At 45.6% G+C, this 23,887-nt stretch overlaps 1 protein-coding gene across 1 annotated transcript in view; it reads right to left on the bottom strand.

The window, feature by feature from the left end:
* LOC124612957 (probable cytochrome P450 301a1, mitochondrial) overlaps positions 1-23,887 on the bottom strand; it is a 284,020-nt gene that overhangs the window by 156,717 nt on the left and 103,416 nt on the right. Inside the window, exons 2-3 of the mRNA XM_047141477.1 lie at positions 20,851-21,067; positions 4,334-4,467 (exon numbers count right to left, since the gene is read on the bottom strand). Coding sequence (XP_046997433.1) covers positions 4,334-4,467; positions 20,851-21,052 — 336 coding nt within the window. The 5' untranslated portion in view covers positions 21,053-21,067. The remainder of the gene's footprint in view (positions 1-4,333; positions 4,468-20,850; positions 21,068-23,887) is intronic.

Genomic DNA, 23,887 nt, shown 5'->3' with positions numbered 1-23,887 from the left:
TCAGCTTCATGATGACACGCCCATCATTTCGTTAAGGGTCATAGTTATTGTGATATTTGCATTTAAGTAAGACAATGCACCAAATCCAAAAAGTTTACAACGAGCAATAGAGAGCCCTATGATTTTGTGTTTGGTGCATATTACATAATACATGGTGTTACAAACACGTACGGCCAAACTTTCAGGAAACATTCCTCACATACAAATAAAGAAAAGATGTTATGTGGACATGTGTCCGGAAACGCTTAATTTCCATGTTAGAGCTCATTTTAGTTTCATCAGTATGTACTGTACTTCCTCGATTCACCGCCAGTTGGCCCAATTGAAGGAAGGTAATGTTGACTTCGGTGCTTGTGTTGACATGCGACTCATTGCTCTACAGTTCTAGCATCAAGCACATCAGTACGTAGCATCAACAGGTTAATGTTCATCACGAACGTGGTTTTCAGTCAGTGCAATGTTTACAAATGCGGAGTTGGTAGATGCCCATTTGATGTATGGATTAGCACGGGGCAATAGCCGTGGCGCGGTACGTTTGTATCGAGACAGATTTCCAGAACGAAGGTGTCCCGACAGGAAGACGTTCGAAGCAATTGATCGGTGTCTTAGGCAGCACCGAACATTCCAGCCTATGACTCGCGACTGGGGAAGACCTAGAACGACGAGGACACCTGCAATGGACGAGGCAATTCTTCGTGCAGTTAACGATAACCCTAATGTCAGTGTCAGAGAAGTTGCTGCTGTACAAGGTAACGTTGACCACTTCACTATATGGAGAGTGCTACGGGAGAACCAGTTGTTTCCGTACCATGTACAGCGTGTGCAGGCACTATCAGCAGCTGATTGGCCTCCACGGGTACATTTCTGCGAATGGTTCATCCAACAATGTGTCAATCCTCATTTCAGTGCAGATGTTCTCTTTACGGATGAGTCTCCATTCCAACGTGATCAAATTGTAAATTTTCACTATCAACATGTATGGGCTGACGAGAATCCACACGCAGTTGTGCAAACACGTCATCAACACAGATTTTCTGTGAACGTTTGGGCAGGCATTGTTGGTGATGTCTTGATTGGGCTCCATGTTCTTCCACCTATGCTCAATGGAGCACGTTATCATGATTTCATACGGGATACTCTACCTGTGCTGCTAGAACATGTGCCTTTACAAGTACGACACAACATGTGGTTCATGCACGATGGAGCTCCTGCACATTTCAGTCAAAGTGTTCGTACGCTTCTCAACAACAGATTCGGTGACCGATGGATTGGAAGAGGCGGACCAATTCCGTGGCCTCCACGCTCTCCTGACCTCAACCCTCTTGACATTCATCTATGGGGGCATTTGAAAGCTCTTGTCTACGCAACCCCGGTACCAAATGTAGAGACTCTTCGTGCTCGTATTGTGGACGGCTGTGATACAATACGCCATTCTCCAGGGCTGCATCAGCGCATCAGGGATTCCATGCGACGGAGGGTGGATGCATGTATCCTCGCTAACGGAGCACATTTTGAACATTTCCTGTAACAAAGTGTTTGAAGTCACGCTGGTAAGTTCTGTTGCTGTGTGTTTCCATTCCATGATTAATGTGATTTGAAGAGAAGTAGTAAAATGAGCTCTAACATGGAAAGTAAGCGTTTCCGGACACATGTCCACATAACATATTTTCTTTCTTTGTGTGTGAGGAATGTTTCCTGAAAGTTTGGCCGTACCTTTTTGTAACACCCTGTATATTGCAGTGTATGAAATTTAGCTAACAAATTGAATTTTTTTTTTAGATTTGGGTGGATTGAATTTTTCTTTAGACTTGGGTGGAAGTCTGTCACGAATCTCGAGAAAATTGATCTGACGCAGCACACTCATTTGCGATAGCGTGCGCCAGCGATAAAGGAGAAGGAAATATCCACAACATTCCTCATATTTCATAAATGGTTTGAGATATCGAAATGAGATCATGGCAAATCGTAGCATACAAAGAGGAGAGTTTTTAACCATATGGCTAGTATGCAAAATTTCATTGTCTACCATGTTATTCCACTAACTACAGGCTTATTCGATGAAAGAGCGTAATTTTTAAGGGAGGTTGATAGCTGGCGAAATGAGAAATGCTGTGAGTTTTAAAGCAACATAAGTGATTGCACGTTTATTTTTGTGCCTAGGATGTGCTTTTTCATGAGCTATTGACCATACTCTTCCATAGATCCTCAATAGACTTAATACACCACAGTTTCGTAATTCTCTCGCAGCTGTGTCTACAAAACATGTTAGTGGAGTGACAATGTACTGTGTTTAGCAAAAGAAGCAAATTTCAACACAGCAACAAGAGAAATGTAGGTTTTAGTCAAGGTTCAGCACTCATGACGCTTCTCTGAAAGTTACAAATGGTTAACAAGCTAGGTGAAAATAAATCGCTGCTTTTGTTGCATTTTCAGTGGAATTATTTTTAGGTACTAACCAAAGCAGAGGTGACAGTAGATCCTTTTGAACGGTCACTGTGAGGGGTGGACGTGGAGACGCTTCACTTAGTAATTACAAAAAAATTGAGTGCAGGCTTCAGTTTAGAATGGCACTTCCCCTCTAGCGCTGAGCGTTTCCCCTACAGCACCTGTCCGCAGCTCTCATCATTATTGCCCTCCCAAGGCACGACTTCTGCATGCACTATACCTTTCCTATGCCACCACATACATTGATGAAACAAAACATTATCACCGCTGCCCACCATGAGACTGAATGCCACATGATAGATCTGCAGGCACGTGGCGCAGAAAGGAAAGATTATAAATGGAGCAGAGATGGAATGTGGAAACATTCTAGCGATGATATGGGATGCAAATTCGGAAGTGCACTAACATAAGAGAGTTTGCCAAAGCACAGATTGTTATGACCTCGTGCTTGGGCATAAGCGTTCCGGAAACGGTGAGGCAAGCTGTTTGGTTGTTCACACGGTACTGTCATGAGCATCCATGGAAAGTTGTTGAAGAACGACGAAACCTCAAGTAGGAGACGAAGTGTTGGGCCTCCACGTCTCATCACAGAAAGTGGTGGTCGAAAACTTTCCTGCTCAGCAGAACAGAATAGGCGGCGCTTTGTGGCAAGATCTGGCAGAGTACAGTGGTGGAGCAAGAACAAGTGTTTTGGACTACACCATTCAGCACACGTTGGTGAACGTGGAGCTCCACAGCAAAAAAATGGCTCTGAGCACTATGGGACTCAACTGCTGAGGTCATTAGTCCCCTAGAACTTAGAACTAGTTAAACCTAACTAACCTAAGAACATCACAAACATCCATGACCGAGGCATGATTCGAACCTGCGACCGTAGCGGTCTTGCGGTTCCAGACTGCAGCGCCTTTAACCGCACGGCCACTTCGGCCGGCAGCTCCACAGCAGGTGGCCCCCACATGTTCCCAGGTGTACCGAACGACGTGGTCAATCACGAGTGCAGTGGACACGGGATGATCGAGATTGTACTGTGAATCAATGGAAACATATTGCACGGACAAACGAATCACGTTTCTTATTAGCCAGAGTGTTGATTGTGTCCAAATACGCTATCATCCAGGTCAATAAATGGTCAAAACGTGGGCCACTCCCTGGGGGCAGGCCAAAGGCGACAATAGTATTATGTGGGGGACATTTACCTGAGATTCTCTAGAATTTGTGATATTAATCGAAGGCACCACAATAGCTGGGGAACACATGAACATTATTGCCGATCACCTGCATCCCTTCATGCTCTACGAATTCCCCAACAGCGACGGCCTCTTCCCATAGGATAACAGTTATATCACGAACTCATAATCATACTACAGTAGTTTCCGAGACGCTCGTTCCCAAGCACAAGGTCATAACAATCTGCGCTTTGGCAAACTCTCTTATGTTAGTGCATTTCCGCACTTGCATCCCATACTGTCGCTAGATTGATTCCACATTCCATCTCTGCTCCACTTATAATCTTTCCTTTCTGCGCCACGTGCCTGCAGATCTATTATGTAGCATTCAGTCTCATGATGGGCACTGGTGATAATGCTCTGTCTCATCAGCGTATGGGGTGACAACAAGGATGCTATTAGGTGCCATCTCTGTGCCCACAAACCACCGACCCGTAAAACATTACATGACCTGTTTGGAGACACCTCGTGCCACACACCTCTGGGAACCTGCAAAGGACTTTTCTAAACCATTCCGTGCATTACATTCCAAATGTAGACCAACACGATATTAAGCTAGTGGCCCTCATATGTTGGCATATCTCTGTGTCACCACACACCTTCTCTTTATCGCTGTGTATCTTCTCCATGTCTCTATGTACCTTTTCTGTGTGATCACATACCTTCTCGATGTCGTTGGCGTTGTACAGGAAGACCAGAGGGGGACGTCCTGGCATGCCGTCAAGCTTGGCGATGTCGCCGTATTTCTCACGTATGTGGTACACCAAGTCCATCATGTCCATCCCCTTGAAATCACCTGTAAAATTGCAGAACTGCGTGGGTGCCTCGCAAAGTATACAAACATATGTGTTAGGGTACATCCATCCATTAAGTGATGGCAGTTTTTTTTCACATATGCAAATTCGTTTGAAAAACCATCTGCATTACACTGATATGGCAATGTAAATCGCATGAAATGATACTTCGATGTAAATTGCCGTTAAAAGTTGTTGAAAAAAAATTGTTCAAATGGCTCTAAGCACTATGGGACTTAATATCGGAGGTGGCTCTGAGCACTACGGGACTTAACTACTGTGGTCATCAGTCCCCTAGAACTTAGAACTACTTAAACCTAACTAACCTAAGGACATCACACACATCCATGCCCGAGACAGGATTCGAACCTGCGACTGTAGCAGCAGCGTGGTTCGGGACTGAAGCGCTAGAACCGCTCGGCCACAGTGGCCGGCAGAAGTTGTTGAAACTAGTGGCCATCACTCACAACAGAAGGCGCCATATTCGAATCCCTATTGCAACTTCTCTGTTGCTTTGTGATGATGACTGACTCCTATCGTATCTACTGACTGAGAGCTCCGAAACCACACACACACACACACACACACACACACACACACACACATACAAGCACTTGATGTAATATCTGGTGTGCCCCAGGGAAATGTAACCGGACTCTTGCTGTGGATCGTGTTAAGATCTAATGAAATAGTAGATAGTATTAGCTGTTGCAATCTCGGAATTTTCGCAGATAACTCAGTTATCTATGAGGAAATTCTGTCTGCTAAAACTGCAGTAATGTCGAACTAGATCGTGAAGGTGAAAAGATTTTCTACTTGCTCTTAATGTAGAGAAATTCAAAGGTATACAGTTCACTTCAGCGGTGTGCACATAAGAAGGGGAATAGTGGGGAGCTGCGCAGTTCGAAGGAAAATCAATGTTTAACATCCTGTTGACAACAAAATCAATAGAGATGGAGCCCAAGATGGGATTAAGGAAGGCACCATCCCAGAATTTGGCCAATATGCCAGTTTTCAGTTTATTTTTTATTTATTGTTAGAGCTCACGGACAATAAGTTCCCAAAGTTTCAATGATGAATTCACATGCAAAGTGCCTAAAAAATAGTTAAATGCCTGCCACACATACGTTTTGAAGCAACACTTCAATGCTAGGTCAATGAACAACAATTCCGTGGATTACTTTCACAAAAACTTGCAGGGGAAGCATCTAGAGGGCTGTGATATGTAAGTTTCGGTTTCATAGATCATCTGTGACTCTTTTCCATATCATATGGAAACGTTGCCCTAAAATCACGTTTTCATCTGTTACAGTTGTCAGAATCGCAAATTATGATGCAGTTCTTCTATTTAGTGATGGAAACGTAGGGAAGATGAAGGTATTAAAGAGAATTGAGTTTAAGATAGGAAATTTCACTCAGGACATTGTGAGACAAATAGATTTACAGTGCCTCTCTGCGGCTGAAAAGTCACTTGAATAGCTATTAAAGGAAAGATGGCAGAAAAAAAGAAACCAGAGAAGAAGCAGTGGAGGGAAAGTGGACTCTGAGTACAAATCTCAGGCCTCCTAAAGAGATGACGTAAGAAAAATCGTTAGATTGAACTTTGCATTGGGTTTCATGAAAATAATGTTTATTAAAGATTATGTACCTTTTTCTGAGAATATATGAATGTTAGAGTTGTGAAATGTTGGACGCTCATTTCTATAATCCCAATAAATGTATTCTCAAAAGTAAATTTTGAAATTCTGAGTGTAAGCTGAGATATGGGGCAAAGTTCTTGGAATGTTGCATGAATTTTGTATTATACCTACAGAATTATAATTAAAAACTTATTAAAATTCTCCTATTTGATATATTCAAAAAACCCCATAAGAAAAGCTTACCATGTGCAAAGAAATTAAACAGAAAACATGTTGTAGAAATCTCTTGAATAGTTTATGAGAAAAAGGTACATATGCTATCATAACCCATGGAACGTAACAGTAAATGTGGCAGTTTCGTGTGAACAAATGTGGCAATTTCATGTAAAGCAAAGAACAAAATTTCATTCCCATATCTTCAAAATTGTGGATTTGATGCATATTTTAAATAGTGTGTGTTTTGCATCAACATACCCCCTTAAACATTAAGGGAAATCACTGAAAACCTACATCAGGATTTTAACCATCGTCCTCCCCAATGTGAGTCCACTGTGCTAAACACTGTGCTATCTGATTTGATCCCTACCAATAGCGTCACTCTGCTTCGTCTGTCTACAACGTGCACTTCTGGATGTGCGCATAGAACAGTCAAAGTTGATTTTCATGTTTGTTTACGTATGGTGTGCGTACTTGATGGGTGGCTTAAAGCAAATATTACAAGTTTTACTTTAAAATCCGACAGCGACAGTTTTCCAACCATATAAATTGTTGCAGGGATGCAAAAACACTGTCCTGTGTGGCACTCAGGCTTTCCCCAGCATTCAACTACCTGGGTGAGCAACTGTTGGAGGCTATGGTGTGGCGTTGGACAGAGACAGACAGTGTACTGGCGATGCTGCAAAGTATCCTCCACCCTTCTCCACGCAGATCGCATCACGCAGCTGCCTCCTTAGTTGCACACCACCACAAACATGGATATGTCGTGTCCTTTGCCTACCAGCCTAATGAGTCACAAGTAGAGTCAGTTTGTCATACAGATCTTTGAGAGGAACTTAGTTACCGTACATGAGATAAAACGACCATATGGACTCAGCTGTTGGTAAAACAAACGGCAGGCTATAGTTTGTTTATAGGATACTCCATAACAGTAGTTTTTATACGAAGTACGTGTGTTGAATGAAAAGTAATGCCTCCACCTTCGTTAATTGGGTTTGGATGGGAATCTTTTAATAAATAAAACGCAGAAATAATCCTTGGAATATGATCTTTAATTAGCAATATTCACTTTTCCACATAATCATCAGCCAACTGGATACATTTCTGCCAACGGTGAACATGTTTTTTGAAGCCGTCACGGAAAAAGTCGACACTCTCTTTCTGCAACCACATTCTCATAGTCGTAATGGTGACCCACGTTTCATCTCCTGTCACAATCGAATGGAGAAAAGCGTCACCTTCATTCTCGCAACGCGAGAAGAGTTCCTGGCAAATTTCAAGTCTGTGCGCTTTCGTTTCGGGAGTCAGCATCCAGGATACCCATCGTGCACAGACCTTCTGATAGCCAAGCAAAGCAATAATATGACCCATACATTCTTGTAAAACGCCGATTGTGCTTGCAGTTTCTCTCTAAGTGATACGACGATCGTCCTGAATCAATCTCTCAATATTCTGCTTGTGAAACTCGGTGATTGCTGTCACAGACCGTCCAACTCTTTGTTTGTCAAGCAGGTCAAATGATCCCGCCTCAACGTCTTAAAACTTCTCGCGCAGCGACCCACAGTACTCACATCAACACAATCACCATAATCTGCTTTCATTCTTTGATGAATCTCCATTGGGGTGACACCTTCTGCTGTCAAGAATTCAATGACTGCACGTTGCTTAAATCGCATTGACCGACCGTCTGCGCCGGTTCCATACTTTACACTGTAACAACACAACCGTTCAATGCTAAGGCTTCCCGCCAACTGGAGCTGCAGAGAGAGGCTACAGAACAAGCCAGTACCTGCCGCATACTAATGCTGCCACTGTTGAAGAGTTACGAAGATGGAGGCATTACTTTTCAGTCAACCTTCGTACATTGCATACGAGACACTTGTACAGCCCATACTGAAATATTACAGAAGTGTTTGAAATACATATCAGGAACTACACGGTCTGGCAAAAAAAGTGTAGCACCCACGACGGGAGGGGGAGACGTAATGAAATATCACTCTTTGACATGATGGAAAAATTGAAATGAGCTTATGGCATCGTTGGACAGGAGGCCCCGTCTGGCGAAGTTCGGTCGCCAAATGCAAGTCTCACATCAGTCGACGCTACATTGGGCGACTTGCGCGCCGGTGATGAGGATGAAATGATGATGAGGATAACACGACACCCAGTCCCCAAGCGGAGAAAAATCTCCAACCCGGCCAGGAATCGAACCCGGGTCCGCTCGCATGGGAGGAGAGCACGTTACTACCCAGATAAGCAGACGGTCGTTTGACATAATATGTAACGTTATTGTACCAGCTGAAAAATCGAGTCAAATTGTACGTAGACTGTTTAGATTTATATGTTGGTAACGCCACGTAGCGCTCTGTATGAAAATCACTGACTGTGCTGTGTGCAGTCTGTGGCTGGTTGGACTCATTGTTGGAATATTCGCTTGCGTAGTGTTGGGCAGTTGGATGTGAACAGCGCATAGTGTTGGGCAGTTGGATGTGAGTCGCCAACAACGGCGGATGTGGAGAGAGAGATGCTAGAGTTTTGAGAGGTTACTATGAGCGGACGATATGGACGTGTGTCCGTCAGAAAAAGGAAACTTGTAAGACTGGATGTCATGAACTGATATATATATGATGACTTTTGAACATTATTAAGGTAAATACATTGATTGTTCTCTATTAAAATCTTTCATTTGCTAACTATGCCTATCAGTAGTTAGTGCCTTCAGTGGTCAGAATCTTTAATTTAGCTGGCAGTACTGGCGCTTGCTGTATTGCAGTAGTTCGAGTAACGAAGATTCTTGTGAGGTAAGTGATTCATGAAAGGTATAGGTTATTGTTAGTCGGGGCCATTCTTTTGTAGGGATTATTGAAAGTCAGATTGCGTTGCGCTAAAAATATTGTGTGTCAGTTTAGTGATGATCAGAATAAGTAAAGCGAAAACTGTTTGAGTACGTTGAGTTGTGCTCAGCTGTTTGAAAATCAAATAACGTAGAAGTTTACCAGAACTGTAATTTTAATTTTCCAAAGGGGATGTTTCAAAATTTTCAAAAAACTTGTCGATATGAGTCCATTCATTAGTGCAACGTTACACCCCTCTACCCTGCATGCACGCACTGGTTCAGTTGGAAAATGTGTCACAAAGCCATTGTATCCTCCCCTGAGGCAACTGTTGTAACTGACCCTCGATATACCGGGTACTGGCACTGGGGCAGAGTTGATATCCGAGGTGGTCCCATGCATCATCAGTCACAAAATTCTTAGAGACACATGCTGTGTGTGTGTGTGTGTGTGTGTGTGTGTGTGTGGAAAAGCATTGTCCTATTGGACAATAGGACCACAGTACTGCCGCCTGAGAGGTAACACATGGAGATGGAGGATGTCCGTGATGTACCGTTGTGGCGCCGTGGTACCCTCTATCACTACTAGCCATGACCCAAAATCATACCCGATAGCTCCCCACACCATGACGCCAGGTATAACACTTCTGCACCTCTCCAAAACAATGGAAAAATTGGACCTGTCCCCAGGTCGCCTCCACACTCCCGACGATTGTCACCCAGGGTAGTGCAGGACCGCGTTTCATCGTTGAACACAATGCGGCACTACTCTTCAGTAGTCTATGCTCCGCGGTCGCGGCACCACTCCAAACGCAGTTGTTTCCATTCAGGTGTTAACGGTAGCTTACGCATGCGACGATGGTTCCCTTGTCCACCTGCGGCTTGTTCAGTCCAATGGTGCGGGGTGACACAGAATGTTGGGCGGAGTCTTTTACTTGTTCTCAGGCGGCAGGCGTGGATGTGAAGTGGTTACAGGGTACTTGATGCGCAATACGGCGATGCTCCCATATGGTGGTCAGATGTGGTCGATCTGAACCTTGATAACGAGTAAGGCTGTCCTCTCGTTCCCATGCAGTCCAACATCGGATCACTGTTACATCCAGATGCCCCACAAATCTCGATATTACACGAAGCGACCGGTCGGCCAATTGGAGATCATCAATGAGGCCCCTTGAAAACTCTGTGAGGTGCTGATAATGCTGCCTCGGAAAAGTACACGAAATCTCTGTGTCTTTCATAACGATCACTCAACATCTGACGCTATTCATGCCCCTACCACGCCTGGTAACAACACTAAACGAACAACACATATGCACTCCGGTGGTCGTTACATCTGTCATAGACAATTGCTACTCTAATCATTCACGTACACAGCAAAGTTGTGTATGTGTACAAAGTCACACTGAATTCGACCATGTTTCTGGGTAGTTCACGTTTTCGTCATGGTGTGTGTTAACATCGAAAATAAATGTAATTGGTAGAAAATCTTTCCTGGAAGTCATTAATTTCTATAGAAGTAAAATATGGACGATAATGAGTATATACTGAAAGGGAAAAGAAGCTTTTGAATTATGATGTTACAGAAGACTACTGAAGAATAGATGACCATATCAGATAAGTAATGAAAACTTTTACACAGAGCTCACGTAGTCTCAGATCCAGATAGTTTGCCTAAAGACCTCGGCAACCAAAACACAGTAAAACAGTGTTCAGGGACCATGGATATTCCACCTAGGAGATTAACAGGGCACTCAGTATCAGTTAAAACCAAGAAGTGGGAAGTGGATAGAGAGGAAAACACGCCGCCAAATGGCTATCTTTCCTTGCCTCTGCAGCAACATTTCGTTTAATATAGCATGAATCCTCCGTAAATTTCAGGTGAAAGAGTTTTTCCGCCCTCCATCTAAAACTGCAGACCTTCTCGATCAGTGAAAAAAAATTGTTTAAATGGCTCTAAGCACTATGGGACTTAACATCTGATGTCATCAGTCCCCTAGACTTAGAACAACATAAACCTAATTAACCTAAGGACATCACACACATCCATGCTCAAGGCAGGATTCGAACCTGCGCGCGGTTCCAGATTGCAGCGCCTACAGCCGCTCGGCCACAACGGACGGCAGCTATAAGTCAGATTTTCTGTGCCTTCTGCAGCTAACTCCAGGCAGAGCACTGGACAGTTCCTATAGTAATAACAGATCTGATGCTATGCACATTCACTGCCAAAGCTGATTTTCTGCTGTGTCTCTGGTCATGTCTTTGTCATGTGACAGCTTATTGTGCAACTCCTCCTTGGTCCAATGCTGGAGCCATGTGGTTCGAACGCGTTGGTTATTCTTTTGGTATAGGTATTAATATTAGAGAATTATTCATGTTGGGAGGTGCTTCCAGTTGTATCACTACTACAGCTGGCATCTGGCAACAGTTGATAGCACATCAAGAGATTTCGACGGACGCTGGTTGAGGATGCGCATGACAATACCACAGCCAATGATGTGCACTCTCTGAACCTGCCTACACTGGCTGCTGACAAGAGTGACCACAGCAAACTGGATGTAGGACAGCCCCGCAGCAGCCTGGGCCAGTTCTCCATGAGCAAGTGATCAGACTGGGTGCAGTGTCTTGACATTCGTACTTTGTTGTCAGGTGTTGACAACTATTGCTCTGTACATCAGACTATGTTTATGATTTCCGGTTTGATAAAAGTAGCACAAATGTATGTTTACAGACTATTTGTGCCAGTTTATTATTTACTCTTGTCCAGATCTTATGGTGGCGGTTTGCGGCTCTGCTAGTCCTGGACACCAGTCTTTCTATGTTGATAACCACTGAGCGATACAGTACACTCAGCTATTACTAACCAAAATGCCCGAGGCAGGATTCGAACCTGCGACCGTAGCAGCAGCGACGTTCAGGACTGAAGCGCCTAGAACCGCTGGGCCACAGCGGCCAGCTCGATTAGTGAAGGACGTTGTTGTTGCGAAAGGCTGGAATTCACAGAATATATTGCCAATGTGTTTTGGTTTACACAGGTCAGACCACGCGCGCCCTGGAAGAACGCTACACTGAGCATCACTGGGGCGTTCGCCTTTTGAAATTAAGCAAGTCTGCTACTGCCGAAAATTGTATCTCAACCACGCATTCAACGGAGTACAATAAAACAATAATTTTGGTCACAGCTACACCTTTTTGGAACTTCATTATAAAAAGAATCTTTGCAAATACTCCTGCCGGAAAATCTGATGACACGTGACAGCGGCTACCAGTTGAATAAAGCTTGCGAAAAGACCATCCACATTTTCTGTAATGGAAGACAGAGTATGCCGATGGCAGCGGCGAAGGGCAACACTGAAGACAGCGAGCTCCACATTTCCAGCACTGGAGACATTGCCTGCCGGTGGCGTGGTCAGCCAGTCACCACGATAATGATGCATATGCGAAATACTCACTGCGCCGTAATACAAGGGGCGTCCAATAAGTAATGCAACAGAATGAGATTTTCATTCTAGAGCGGAGTGTGCTCTGATATGAAACTTGCTGACAGATTAAAACTGTGTGCCGGACCGATACTCGCACTCTGGACCTTTGCCTTTCGCAGGCAAGTGCTCTACCAACTGAGCTACCCAAGCACGACTCAGCCCCGTCCCCAGAGCTCTACTTCTGCCAGTACCTCGTCTCCTACCTTCCAAACTTTACAGAAGCTGTCCTGCGAACCTTGCAGAACTAGCACTCCTGAAAGAAAGGATATTGCTGAGACATGGCTAAGCCACAGCCTGGCGGATGTTTCCAGAATGAGATTTTCACTCTGCAGCGGAGTGTGCGCTGATATGAAACTTCCTGGCAGTGTCGTGCTTGGGTAGCTCAGTTGCTGCCGGTACGGTAGCTCACTGCGTTCGGTTCAAATGTCTCTGAGCACTATGGGACTTAACATCTATGGCCATCAGTCCCCTAGAACTTAGAACTACTTAAACCTAACTAACCTAAGGACATCACACACATCCATGCCCGAGGCAGGATTCGAACCTGCGACCGTAGCAGTCGCGCGGTTCCGGACTGAGCGCCAAGAACCGCTAGACCACCGCGGCCGGCCACTGCGTTCGGTCAGAGGGTTAGCTGCCCTCTGTAATAAAAAAAACTGAGTTAATGGATCAACAACGAACTGAAACGGGTGTCTTGCGACGTCCGCTCCGAGCAGATACAACGAACGAAAACGAACAAAATGAGATTAAAAAAAAAAAAAAGTTAGCTAAGGTCCCAAGTTCGAGTCTCGGTCCGGCACACAGTTTTAATCTGCCAGGAAGTTTCAAGTAATGCAACAAATTTTTCCCTGTGCCAGTTTCGGTTAAAAATTGCGAAGCTTCAGCTCCTATAGTTTATGAAGTTCCAATAGGTGGCGGCGCTATATGTAGCCTTCAAAATGGCGTCTGTAATTGAGGTGCGTTCCAAGCACAGAGCTGAGTTTCTTTTGGCGGAAAATTAGAGCATGGCAGATATTCATAGGTGCTTGCAGAATGGTCACGGAAACCTGGCAGTCAACAAAAGCACGATGAGTCGTTGGGCGATACGCCTATCGTCATCGCAACATCCCGCGTGCTGGCTGGCCGTACAAGCTGTGATTCCTGCAATGTTGGAACGTGCGGAGACTCTCATTCGAGGTGATCGACGGATCACAGTTAAACACATCGCTGCCCAGCTGGATATCTCTGTTAATAGCGCTGACACACTCGTCCACCACTAGTGGCACTCAAAAGTATGTGCCCACTCGGTTCCTCGCCGCCTAACAGAAGCCCGAAAAGAGCAACGAAGGACCACCTATTGTAGAACCGCTTGAGCGTGACAATTTTTTGTCGAACGTCGTCTCACGTGTCGGAACATGGGCTCATTACTTCGAACTGTAAACAAAACGTCAATCCATGGAGTGGTGCCACACCACCTTTCCTCCGAAGATAAAGTTGAGAGATGTACCCTCGGCAGGTCTTCCGGGTCTCGAAAGGGACTATTCTGTTGGATGTCCTTCCTCATGGTGCAACAGTCAACTCTGAAGCGGATAGTGCTACCTTCAGGGAACAGAAGAAACAACTTCAGCGTGTTCGTCGCCACAAAAATGAAAACGAACTTCTCCTCCTCCATGACAATGCAAGGCATCAGACAAGTCTACGCACCCGAGAGGAGCTCACAAAGCTTCACTTGACTGTTCTTCCTAATTCACTCTACAGGCCGAATCTCCCAACTTTCGACTTCCGTCTGTTTAGTCCAAATGATCCAAAGCAAGGTGCACTCTGCTGCAAGCAGTACGTGAGCAATGGGGAGATTGTTGATGCGGCTAGACGTTGGTTTCGACGTCGGCCAGTAGAGTGGTACCACATGGGCATACAGGCCCTCGCAATAAGGCGACGTATGGCCGTCGTACTGAACGGAGATTATGTTAAAAAACATTGTTTTGTGGCCAAAAGAGTGAAGAATAATATGGCGTATTGGAATCCCGAATGAAATCAACCTGCTTTCAAGAAAAAAAATTATTGCATTACTTACTGATCACCCCTCGTAAATTGCTGAAGGGGAACGTTTACGCCAGTCTTCGATGGATCATCTGTGGCTCACTGGCAGATGCACAGTCGAAATATCGTGCCATGTCGTTAACGACAGCACGTTGCAGCCCGAAATTTGTTTGAACAGGTGCAATTTGCCGAGAAAATTTTAAAAAATTACTTTCAAACGTTTAGAGATCACATTGATCGTAATTGTTCTATATTAATTCCCATTAACGTGTTATAAATAGACAAAATAGTTTTATTTACATATTACTAACTTGCACCACCATACTGTCGATAGACAATTTTTGCTTTACTTGTTAAGAAAGATCACCTACTAATCCATCTTTTGTCATATCCTCAACCGAACGATGTGGGCCGCCAAGCGAAACAGTAAAGCAATACGAATTAATTTGGATGAAGGTAAGTGATAATGTAGCTAACATAGGACAGTTTCTGCGGTTCTGCTTCGAGTATCTTTCAGGCGGTGAGCCTTTAAAGAATGGCTCAAATGGCTCTGAGCACTTTGGGACTTAACATCTGAGGTCATCAGTGTCCTAGAACTTAGAACTACTTAAACCTAACTAACCTAAGGAGCACGCACACATCCGTGCCCGAGGCAGGATTCGAGCCTGCGACCGTAGCGGTCGCGCAGTTCCAGACTGAAGCGCCTAGAACCGCTCGGCCACGGCGGCCGGCGGTGAGCCTTTACAGTCGGGTTGTGTACCACGTTTCAAAGCATTTTCGAGGGGCATACGAACATACTGTATAGTTTTAAACCTTTAGATCTTCTCTGCTGAATTTAGCAGTATTGGATTTGGAGCTGCCACTATTAAGCATAAGGTACACCAGTCTCTCAAGATAATAGCTCGCAACTTTTTGTATATTACACTGTCCTGCGTACTGTGACACAAAACTTTTTTTCTACTGAGAGGTCTGAAGTTTATAACATAATACATATTACTCTGCAACATAAGCTGTAATCACTATCGAATCTGGTACAAGTCAGCGCCTGCAATGTGAGACGACTTTCAGTTCTGCTTGCCGGTAACTCAATCGATGGTAGAAAACCTTGAGCCACTGCTGTGGTAATACCCGTCAGGCACTTCGCCTTTGATTTTGTTTCTGTGATTATCATACAATTTCATTCGCCTTTGGTGTATCTAAATTTCCCCTGACTGATACTAATCTTATGGACTATTAGGATTTGGGTAAACCACTGATTGATCTCATTGTAATGCATTTGTGCATTCCCTTCACGTGTTTAAGTCAAGTATCACGCAGTATTACGCACATTTATGCGATCGGGAATGCTCAGTAGCAGTCAGGCTACGTGTACATTTAACAATTAAGCGTCAGCAAGGAGCATTAGTGATGAAATCATAGGAGGCAATGTTATGCAACCTTAGTAGGGACAAGATCCGACTATTTGGGAGTAGGATCTTACAATCTGAGACAGTGTTCCGAGACAAACTTTCGTCACAATGTCAGCAAAATTGACGTCAGATCCGCCTAGCAACGGCGATCTGAACGCCCATTGGCTGAAAGTTTGCATATATATATATATATATATATATATATATATATATATATATATATATATATATAAATAATAGGGACGAGAGAAGTGTCCTTATTGGCTGAGGGAGAAAGGTAGGGTGGTTTCTCTTGTCCTTCGGGAAGACAGGGTGAGTCAGTCGCGAGGAGCCACGCAAAATGCACGGTCGAGTAACCGGGGCGCCTCTAATAGAACGGTTGCGAGTGAATATTTCAGATGTTAAGCAAGAAATAAATTGAAGTTATTATTTATAAGAACGCTACGTGTCGCGGGCAGTGCCTATCATTATGTTAAGTCAGACAACTGTGTTGATGTGTGTGAAGGGTCGAATGTAACGGCGTAGTCCAGAGCCGCCATATTGCAAATACTAATTCTGTGACGTGTGTGACAAAGGAATTTCTGTATTAAAACATGAATAGTTCAAACGTTGTTGACAACAACTGGCGTCCCTAAACACTCCACTTCGGCAGGATCACCACCTACATGGAACCTGGCGACTGAGCGCTACTACTGTGCTACAAGGGACTTACCGAAGCAGCAAGACACCAGTTTAGTGATATCGCCCAGAGAAGTACTTCCTTCTCGTTAAAATGCCGCTGAGGGTGTTGTATCACAATACTTGCATGACTTGAGTAGCAGTAGTAGAGTTAAACTTGACTACAGCGACGGATTTTTGGACACTGGAGGCGACCATTGCTTTAGAACTTTCCCTGAGCAGCAAGACAGTTCGCAGGTTCCATTGGAGTCATCGAAACGGGCCGTAGGCCTGGCAGGGCAGTGGTTTATGGGCTTCCATTCTGGCAGACGGCCTTTTTCCGCTAGCGGCCAAGCAAGAGGGTGGGAACGCCGTGGCCGAATGCGAAATGACACTTCTTTAGAAACTGGCTGTGCTGGGCATCCTGGCGCCAGCCTATCCGTTTATTAACGAGGGGGCGTGGTGTGGAGTCTGGTCTCCTTATCACATGTGCGGGTCCCGGTAAAAAAAATGGTTCAAATGGCTCTGAGCACTATGGGACTTAACATCTGAGGTCATCAGTCCCCTACAACTTAAAACTACTTAAACCTAACTAACCTAAGGACATCACACACATCCATGCCCGAGACAGGATTCGAACCTGCGACCGGAGCGGTCACGCGGTTCCAGACCGAAGCGCCTAGAACCGCTCGGCCACACCGGCCGGCTGGTCCAGGTAAAGCGGCGTCGAGCTGGCGCCCGGACAATGTGTTTATTACAAGAACAGCGTACTCTGTGAGACGGGACGACGGATTTCTCTGGATGTCGCGTTTCTTAGAAGCCGCCGCGCCCCGCCGAAACGGCGCCCGCTAAATCGTTTTATGGACGAGACGGAGCTTGTATCACTAGGAAGCTTCCCTCATCTTTTGAAACGTGCCGGAGGTTTGGCTGCAGGGCCTCCAGGCATTGTGTGCTGTTTTTCCAGAGAACAGAATGTCTACTGCCCTGCAGTGATTGGGTGAGGAAGATGGGATCTGCTTGCTAGAAAACATGATTGGTACGGTAACCACTACTGGGCCATGATAGGTTCATTCGAGAACACAGGGGGTAACGGCTGTTTTTCGGAAGGTTTTGAGCAAAAGGGAGAGGCCGACTTGCTTCTCGACCGTCACGGAGTACAGTTGCTAGAGCTCTTCTGTTTATATGGAGAGAGCAGTTAGTTGTAAAGATGTCCAGACACTTGGGCGAAATTTTATATTTTTGCAGACGTGGGGCAATCAACGGCGGACGTGGGGTCATCTCCTGCAGTACGACGCTTTGGCAGCCCCAGCAGGCAGGCGACAGCACCTCATCTCTCACCGGCTGTATCAGTGACCCGGCAAATTCAGAATCCTATCAATCGTTTTCACGCCCATCTTTTTTCATAGCAGCCTTGTACTCGCAATAGTCACTCCCAGTGTCAATTGCAAGCTTCTTCATCTACATCTACATCTACATACATACTCCGCAATCCACCATACGGTGCGTGGCGGAGGGTACCTTGTACCACAACTAGCATCTTCTCTCCCTGTTCCACTTCCAAACAGAACGAGGGAAAAATGACTGCCTACATGCCTCTGTACGACCCCTAATCTCTCTTATCTTATCTTTGTGGTCTTTCCGCGAAATATAAGTTGGCAGCAGTAAAATTGTACTGCAGTCAGCCTCAAATGCTGGTTCTCTAAATTTGTCTCAGTAGCGATTCACGAAATGAACGCCTACTTTCCTCTAGAGACTCGCACCCGAGTTCCTGAAGCATTTCCGTAGCACTCGCGTGATGATCAAACCTACCAGTAACAAATCTAGCAGCCCGCCTCTGAATTGCTTCTATGTCCTCCCTCAATCCGACCTGATAGGGATCCCAAACGCTCGAGCAGTACTCAAGAATAGGTCGTATTAGTGTTTTATAAGCGGTCTCCTGAACAGATGAACCACATCTTCCCAAAATTCTACCAATGAACCGAAGACCACTATCCGCCTTCCCCACAACTGCCATTACATGCTTGTCCCACTTCATATCGCTCTGCAATGTTACGCCCAAATATTTAATCGACGTGACTGTGTCGAGCGCTACACCACTTATGGAGTATTCAAACATTACGGGATTCTTTTTCCTATTCATCTGCATTAATTTACATTTATCTATATTTAGAGTTAGCTGCCATTCTTTACACCAATCACAAATCCTGTCCAAGTCATCTTGCATCCTTCTATAGTCACTCAACGACGACACCTTCCCGTACACCACAGCATCATCAGCAAACAGCCGCACATTGCTATCTGCCCTATCCAAAAGATCGTTTATGTAGATAGAAAACAACAGCGAACCGACGACACTTCCCTGGGGCACTCCAGATGATACCCTCACCTCCGATGAACACTCACCATCGAGGACAACGTACTGGGTTCTATTACTTAAGAAGTCTTCGAGCCACTCACATACTTGGGAACCAATCCCATATGGTCGTACCTTAGTTAGGAGTCTGCAGTGGAGCACCGAGTCAAACGCTTTCCGCAAGTCAAGGAATATGGCATCCGTCTGATACCCTTCATCCATGGTTCGCAAGATATCATGTGAAAAAAGGGCGAGTTGCATTTCGCAGGAACCATGCTTTCTAAAGCCGTGCTGAGGCATGAACAGCAACTTCTCTGCCTCAAGGAAATTTATTATATTCGAACTGAGAATATGTTCGAGGATCCTGAAACTTGCTTAACTGTATCTTGACACGAGAGACCAACCAGTGGAACGATACAGCAGAGTGTGCATGCCTAAATTGGCATCCTTCCACTTACAGTAGCCAGTCTCATTTACACGTACATTCCAGTTAGGTTCCCCAAGTCTATTGCCAACCAACATGAGTTTGTGATAATGAAATGTTATGCAGTTGAAGTTCCTGTTTATATGTTTGTTCTCTCTTGACCTTGATATTAGTTAATAAATCTATTTTTGATACCATATGCTCTTGTTATTAATTTTTTAACGACACCCATTCTCATTTCCTACGATATCATTTATTTTGTTCTGTGTTTGAAGTAATTAAATTAATTTATATCTAGTTAGCCAACTTAGGGGTGATCCACACAGGGGCCACGGCTTAATGTCAGATTTCCTTGTGCTGTTGATAAATGTGACACCTCTTGGGTATGGTGGTTACGACTTTTTAGTCGTTTGGCAGACGGAGAACTGCCGCCTCCATAGGCCAGCTTGCAACCTAGAACAATGATTACCTTATTCTTCTGATTTGGTGAAAACGAGAACCTCCTGGTCGCTCGGTATGTTTCAGTATGCACATTGCCTAAGTAGATAGTGACCGAAAAGTTTTTATTGCAATCGTGTGATGGAGAGCCTCAGTGCTAAAGCACCAGACTGCAATATTCAGGAGTTCAATTTCCAGTTAGTTCTAGAATTTTTATGCATCACTTATCACTTCTTTTCTTTCGGGCAGTGTTTCTTAATACGATAAATGCCGAGTTGTACCGTGGTTCGGAGTTCATCTTCAACTGTAGGTCGCCTTGTAATTGGCTGGATGAGTCACTTCGAAGACTGAAGGAAGGCAAGGGCATACCATCTCCAGCAGGACCATGCCGAGTGAAACACTGTGGTTTCCAAACCAACAAGTTGATGACAGTTTTATCCTTTATTGGTTACATCAGTAAAATAAATTGTTATTAAATTTTAAAAAATTGTTCAGATGGCTCTGAGCACTATGGGACTTAACATCAATGGTCATCAGTACCCTAGAACTTAGAACTACTTAAACCTAACTAACCTAAGGACATCACACAACACCCAGTCATCACGAGGCAGAGAAAATCCCTGATCCCGCCGGGAGTCGAACCCGGGCGTGGGAAGCGAGAACGCTACCGCACGACCACGAGCTGCGGGCTATTAAATTTTACTGTCACATTTTATACAGAAATAAAACAATATTTTCCAAAAAATGAGAAAACATTGTTTTAGGGGCGCCACAGTTCATCTGTGCTGTGGCTCCACGCGTCTTTTAACCACACTTGTAGTGGAGATTTTGTTTAAAACGTGGAATGAAGGAGACAAGCCAGTAAACAAGTGGGGAGAATATTCGCGCAGCACAGAGAATCCTCCCTTCGGACCTACCTGTGGGCAGCAGAAACCGCCACGCATTGCCGATGATGGGCAGCGCTTTGGGCCCTGGTATCTCCTCGAAGGGCCTCGCTCGCAGCCACTCTTCCGTCGCACCCTGCGGAGTACCTGTAGTTGCTGCAGCCGCCACCGTTGCGCGGCCTCTGCTCAGCACTGCCGCCATCTGGCGGACGCGTTGTGGACTAGCTGACAACATGGCCGCCGATCAAATCTGCAACAAACGTCAAATTCACAACACTACTGTTTCTCCTGACCAGTAGAGATGAGTAGTTCGCGAACGAACGGGTGCAAAGGAACGGTTCACCAAGATGAACGAAAGGACCGAGGAACGAATTCCAAGGAACGATCAGTGCATAGTTCACTTCGGTCGCGGCGGTCTACTTATAGTTCCCGGGAACGAGGAACTATCGGTTCATAGTTCACTTCGGTCGCGGCGGTCTACTTATAGTTCCCGGGAACGATGAACGATCAACCCAATAAGCCTCCATCTGATGCCTCTTCCTATCGTCCTATCTGTCTCACATCGGTGTTCAGCAAGCTCTTGGAATCCATCCTTTCCCGGCGCATCCATCTCCACCTCCACCAAAACCACCTCCTCCCAAACACCCAATGTGGCTTTCGACCTTCCTTCTCTGCTGATGACCAACTCCTCTGCCTCACTCATCTCCTCTCCCTCCAGCTTAACTCTCGTCGCTCCGCCATTTTTGTCTCACTTGACCTCGAAAAGGCCTACGACCGTGTCTGGCATCCCGGTCTCCTGTTTAAACTCCAAACCTACGCCCTTCCTATCAACTACATCCGTCTGGTGGCCTCCTTCCTCTCCCACCGCCCCTCCTATGTTACCATCCATCATGCCACTTCCCACACCTTCTACCCCTCTGCTGGTGTGCCCCAGGGCTCTGTCCTCTCCCCTCTCCTCTACCTTCTGTACACGGCAGATATGCCCCAACCCCCCCCCCCTCCAGTACACCTCTTGCAATATGCTGATGACACCGCATTCCTCGCCTTCGCTCCTACCCTCCAACGGTCCCAACGCCTTCTCCAGAATCACCTTGACCTTTTTGCTGCATGGTGTAACCAATGGCTCCTGAAACTCAATCCTTCCAAGACCCAGGCAATCATCGTAGGTCGTACCACTCGCTCCTTCCGGCTCCTGGATTTCTCCCTTACTGTCTGCGCACATCCTGTCCGCCTCACCCCCACCCTCACCTACCTTGGCCTCACCATTGACCGTCACCTCACCTGGATACCTCATCTCCGCTCCATCCAATCCAAAGCCCACAACCGCCTCCGACTCCTCAAACTCCTCTCTGGCCGGACATGGGGGTTGCACCCCTCTACCATCCTCCACACCTGCAAATCCTTCATCCGTCCCATCCTCTGTTATGCCAGTCCTGCCTGGATATCTGCCCCCCACCCCAAATTCTATCAGTCCCTCCAGATCCTTGAGCGTCATGCACTCCGCCTCGCCTTCCGTATCCGCCTCCCGTCCCCCACGTGGATCCTCTATGATCTCATTCCTTTCCCCCATCTGCTCCTATTCCTCGAACATATCCGCATCCTCTACACCTCCCGCCGTCTTGAACCCCCTCACCCCCTGGTTGCTCCTCTCCTCTCTCATCCCCGCCCCCTGCCACGTCTTCACCGTTGTGTCCCCCCTACCCTCCATCTCTACACCCTCCATCTCCTTTCCCAAGGTGGCTTCCGTCAACTCCCCCTCCCGGATGATGCCCTCTCTCCCTCCATTTATCCTTCCTATCAACTCAGATCCTCAATCCCCCTCCTTTCCTCTGTCATTTCCCTGGGCTCCCTCTTCCCCCCCCCTTCCGTCCTGTTTTCTCCCCACTACACCTCTCCCTCCCTCCCTTCTCCCCCCCCAGTCCTTTTATATTCCCCTCCTATGCCTACCCCACTCCCTGTCGCGTCTGCCCCCCACCCGTCTTATGGGTCCTCATCCTCCTTCAGCTCCTTTCCCGGCTCCCCCCCCCCTTCGCTTTTCCTCTCCTTTCCCCCCTTTTTTGTTTTCCCATCATCTGTCCAGTTTCCCCCCACCTGCTCTCGACTGTGGTGTCACATTTGCCAACTTTTTAGTGCAGTGTTCCAGTGCCTATTCAGTGTTGTTTGTCTTTCTCGTGTTGCGAACAGAAACCATGCTGTCGCTAGGTATGAATTTTATGTCCTTTGCGAACAGAATCCAGACTGTCGCCGTGTTTTTTTAAATTGTCTATTGTTTTCCCTGTCTGCTTCGTATGTATTTTTATTAGCGTCATCATCCCTGTGTTGTTGTTTAAGTTCCACGATTTCTTTTCGCCTTGTTACTCTCTAAGTCTCCGATTTTATCGCCTGTTTTTCTTATTTGTTCTCTTGATCTTTGTCACAAAATCTGTCGGCTGAAGAGCGGCATACTAAGCTGCTGCCAGCCCGCCCCCTTCAGGGGGAATTGAAATTCAATAAATGAAAAAAAAAAAAAAATGAACGATCGGTTCATAGCTCATTTCGGTCGCGGCGGTCTATTTATAGTTCCCGGGAACGAGGAACGATCGGTTCATAGTTGACTAGTTCACTTCGGTCGCGGCGGTCACTTCGGTAGTTCTCGTTCCAGCCTCGGTCGCGTGCTAGTCTCAGTCTCGGTCTCCCTCGGCCGCACTCGTCGTTTTTCGCATGACCACTGTCTCAGTTCCACTGCCGACTGCTCCTAGTTAGTTCAGTATCCAGTTGTTCGTTTCGTTGACTGCGCTCTCCTATTTTACATGTGTTCCAAATTGTTCTTGCACTTGGTTCTGACTGTTCAGCGCCCACGACCGGTAATCAAAAAGTATTTTATAGTTACGTAAATTACATAAAAATTACGTTGTATGTAATAGGTACGTCTTTTCAGGTAACAAAATGGCATATCAGCTCATTTCATTATATCGATGAACAGCAGGAGACATACTTATAACAAGGCAAGTTTTTTTTGTTATTCGTATATTTTTTGGTTCCATCGACTTGATTTAGCAGCTAACTTTCAATAATTTGCTTAATTTTTAGT

Source organism: Schistocerca americana, chromosome 4 (genome assembly GCF_021461395.2).
Source record: "Schistocerca americana isolate TAMUIC-IGC-003095 chromosome 4, iqSchAmer2.1, whole genome shotgun sequence".
NCBI classification, from domain to species: Eukaryota; Metazoa; Arthropoda; class Insecta; order Orthoptera; family Acrididae; genus Schistocerca; species Schistocerca americana.
This window is presented reverse-complemented; position numbering and strand designations above follow the sequence as displayed.